Here is a 2,982-nt window from a genome sequence, read left to right on the forward strand (position 1 = left end):
CAGCTTGGATTCCTCAGGCCCTGGGAAGCTCACCACCGCCACCGCAGCTAGCTCAGCCAGTACACAGGGCCTGCAGGCTCCACCCACACCAGCATGTGCTCGCTGCCGGTGCCCCGGGAGCCCCTGCACCGAGTGGCACACACGAGGTGGGATGGAGCATGGGGCTCCAGTTCTGGCTCCCAGCCCCCCTCCCATCTTATAAACACCCACCAAAACGGGGAAGCTGGCCTCTTGTCAAGAGAAGTGAAACTCCCTGCTGTCACCCTCCTCAGACCTGGGGGGCCCCCACCTCCCGGCAGGAAGTGCTGTGGCCTCTGGAGCCCCTAAAATAGTCAGGTCTGCCGGGCAGTCCTTTCCTGTCTGGGAGGCCTCCGCCAAGTCAGCAGACACCCAGCACCTGTGAGGGTCAGGAGAACAGAGACGGAGGCTCTGACTGACTCCCAGGGCGGGCTCCCAGGACCCCAGCCTGGAGCAACAAAGGACTGAGGAGAGGGGACACAAGGTCTGGACCCTTTCCTCACCCCTGGCTCGGGGTCTTGGCCAGGCTGTTCAACCTCCTAGGTCCTCCGTCTCCATCTGCACTCAGAAGTGGACGATAGTGTTCTCAAGTCCCTGGGCGGCTAAAAGGGAATGAGAGGTTGGAGGTTCACAGCCGCCCCAAGGTGTCTGGGAGGAAAGGCGTGGTGATCTCCTTCTTAAAGCCGATCGTCGACACCCTGTGGGGCACAGTTATCCTCAGGCGTATGGGGGGGTTGCCGTGAGTCGGCCATGGCTCAACAATCACTGGTTTGTTTTAATTTGGGGGGCAGGGAGAGGGTGCTGCAAACAGCTGGAAAGAGGCTACAAGATCCTCAGTGCTGGGTGGCCCCTCATGGAGTCCCTGCCTGCCTCTTTTACTAAGGCCCTGGATCCCAGGAGGGTGAGCTGTTAGGGTAATGGGCCTCACACTTCACCACCCTCCAGCCGCCTGTTCAGTTAGCTCAAGAACAGACACAGGCCCTCGATGGCCCTGTCTAAGCCCAGGCCACTGCCCAGGGAGACAAGCCACAGGGCAGGTCAAGCAGCTGCCAAGGCAGCTAGTGCAGAGGGACTGGTACTGGAGCTGAGGGCTGGGCCTACAGGATAGGGAGCAGAGCCCCAGAGTCTGGCTGACAAGGGGCACCAGTAACTGGACTGGGCAGTGCTGACCCAGCCCTGCCTCTTTCCCTCGGAGGCCCTGAGACTAGAGTCAGTCCTGGAGGGAGGGATAGGTTCTTGGGCTCTAAGGACCAAGGACTTGCCCTTGTCCCTCTCCTACAAGGCAGTGGCGGGAGGGTGGGCTCGGACTGGATGCCTGTTGGTCGGTTCCCATCCCAGCTCTGCGTCTAAGCCTTGGTGCCCTGGCTGAGCCTTCCGGCACAGGGCAGGCAAAGTCATTTGGTCCAACCTATTCCTGACAACAAACTGTAAACCCGAAACCAAAGGAAACTCCCCGCCACCGAGTCAATGTCCACTCATAGTGACACCCTGTGGACCTCTGAGACTAGGACCATTTACGGGAATAGAAAGTCCACTCTTCTCCCTCGGAGCTGCTGGGGGTTTTGAACTGCCAACCCTGCGGATTGCAGCCAACAAGTAACCACTATACCAAGTGTTGGAGAGCTATTAAGCTGGGACCTCAAAGGACCAGCCCTTAGGGACTGGTCCCTCCCAGGGACTGCAAGGACAGAGCATGATGCTGAGTGGGCAGAGGGCATGGAGCAGGGGTGGCCACTGAGACACACACCTTGATGGTGACTCACAGCAGCCTGGCCTGGCCGGAAAGGCCCCATAACCCCTGCTGCCCACCTCTTAGTTAAAGAAGGTGTCCCTGGGTGAACTCAGGCGCAGATCTGACCTGGCCTCCAGGCCCCGCCTGCCCTTGCCAGCACCTGAGCAGGAGGCAGCCTGAACTTGGCTGTTCTCCCTGCAGGCCCAATCCTCCCAGGGGAACAACCATTCCCGCCAGGCCCTGCCCTGCCAATGACTGTCCATGGCTAGGAACCACTGCCCAGCAAGGGGTCTTCGTCCGTGACGGGGAGGCGGGCTTTCCAGTGCCCTGGCCTCAAGGGGGTAGTGGGGAGGTGGAACTTGGAGCGGCGTGAAACAGTGTTTCCACCCTTTGGCTGGACCTTAGCCCACCCCCCACCCCCTACTGGGTGCCTGGCCAAGTGGGCAGAAACTTCCTGCTCAGGGGATTGAAGGACCCATAAATCCCTGCCTGTCTCAGAGGTCAGCCCCAGTGTAAAGCCTCGGAGCTCCGACCTGCACCGGCCAGGTAAGTCCACCCCCAGGGCCCAGCCTGGGGCCCTGCACTGGCTCAGAGGAATATCCGGGAGAGCAGGAACAAGCAGTCACCTGCAGTCCAGGGACTTCTCTGGCTGCCCTCATCATGCTGGCCTCTGTTTGCCCATCTACAAAATGGGCATGCACTCCACTCCCTAGAGGGCACGACCTCTGGTGACTCGGTTTCCCCACATGTCCAGGCCCCTATTCTCAACCAAGGAGAGACTCCTGCAAGCGGCACTCATCTAGCAGGTCCCCCCCACCCAGGGGTGGACCTCAGTGAGCTTTGCACTCTCTACCTCTAGCTGACGCCACGCCGCCGCCACACCTTTGGACAGGCAGACACACACCCCTGCCCAGCTTGGATTCCTCAGGCCCTGGGAAGCTCACCACCGCCACCGCAGCTAGCTCAGCCAGTACACAGGACCTGCAGGCTCCACCCACACCAGCATGTGCTCGCTGCCGGTGCCCCGGGAGCCCCTGCACCGAGTGGCCGTGACCGGAGGCACCCACGGCAATGAGATGTCTGGTGTCTGCCTGGCCCAACACTGGCTTCGGATGCCCCGGGAGCTGCAGAGGCCCAGCTTCTCTGCCACGCCCGTGCTGGCCAACCCAGAGGCCACTGCCGCCTGCCGCCGATACGTGAGCAGAGACCTCAACCGAGCCTTCACCAGCTCT

General features: G+C 61.2%; 1 protein-coding gene across 1 annotated transcript in view; it reads left to right on the forward strand.

Annotated features, from left to right (window-relative positions):
* The first annotated feature begins 2,205 nt into the window (after positions 1–2,205).
* The window catches only part of ACY3 (aminoacylase 3), a 4,930-nt gene continuing 4,153 nt past the window's right edge, over positions 2,206–2,982 (forward strand). Inside the window, exons 1-2 of the mRNA XM_004713726.2 lie at positions 2,206–2,296; positions 2,610–2,978. Coding sequence (XP_004713783.1) covers positions 2,755–2,978 — 224 coding nt within the window. The 5' untranslated portion in view covers positions 2,206–2,296; positions 2,610–2,754. The remainder of the gene's footprint in view (positions 2,297–2,609; positions 2,979–2,982) is intronic.

Source organism: Echinops telfairi, unplaced genomic scaffold (assembly GCF_000313985.2).
Source record: "Echinops telfairi isolate 266 unplaced genomic scaffold, ASM31398v2 ScPeMD7_7417;HRSCAF=8455, whole genome shotgun sequence".
In the NCBI taxonomy this organism is placed as follows: domain Eukaryota; kingdom Metazoa; phylum Chordata; class Mammalia; order Afrosoricida; family Tenrecidae; genus Echinops; species Echinops telfairi.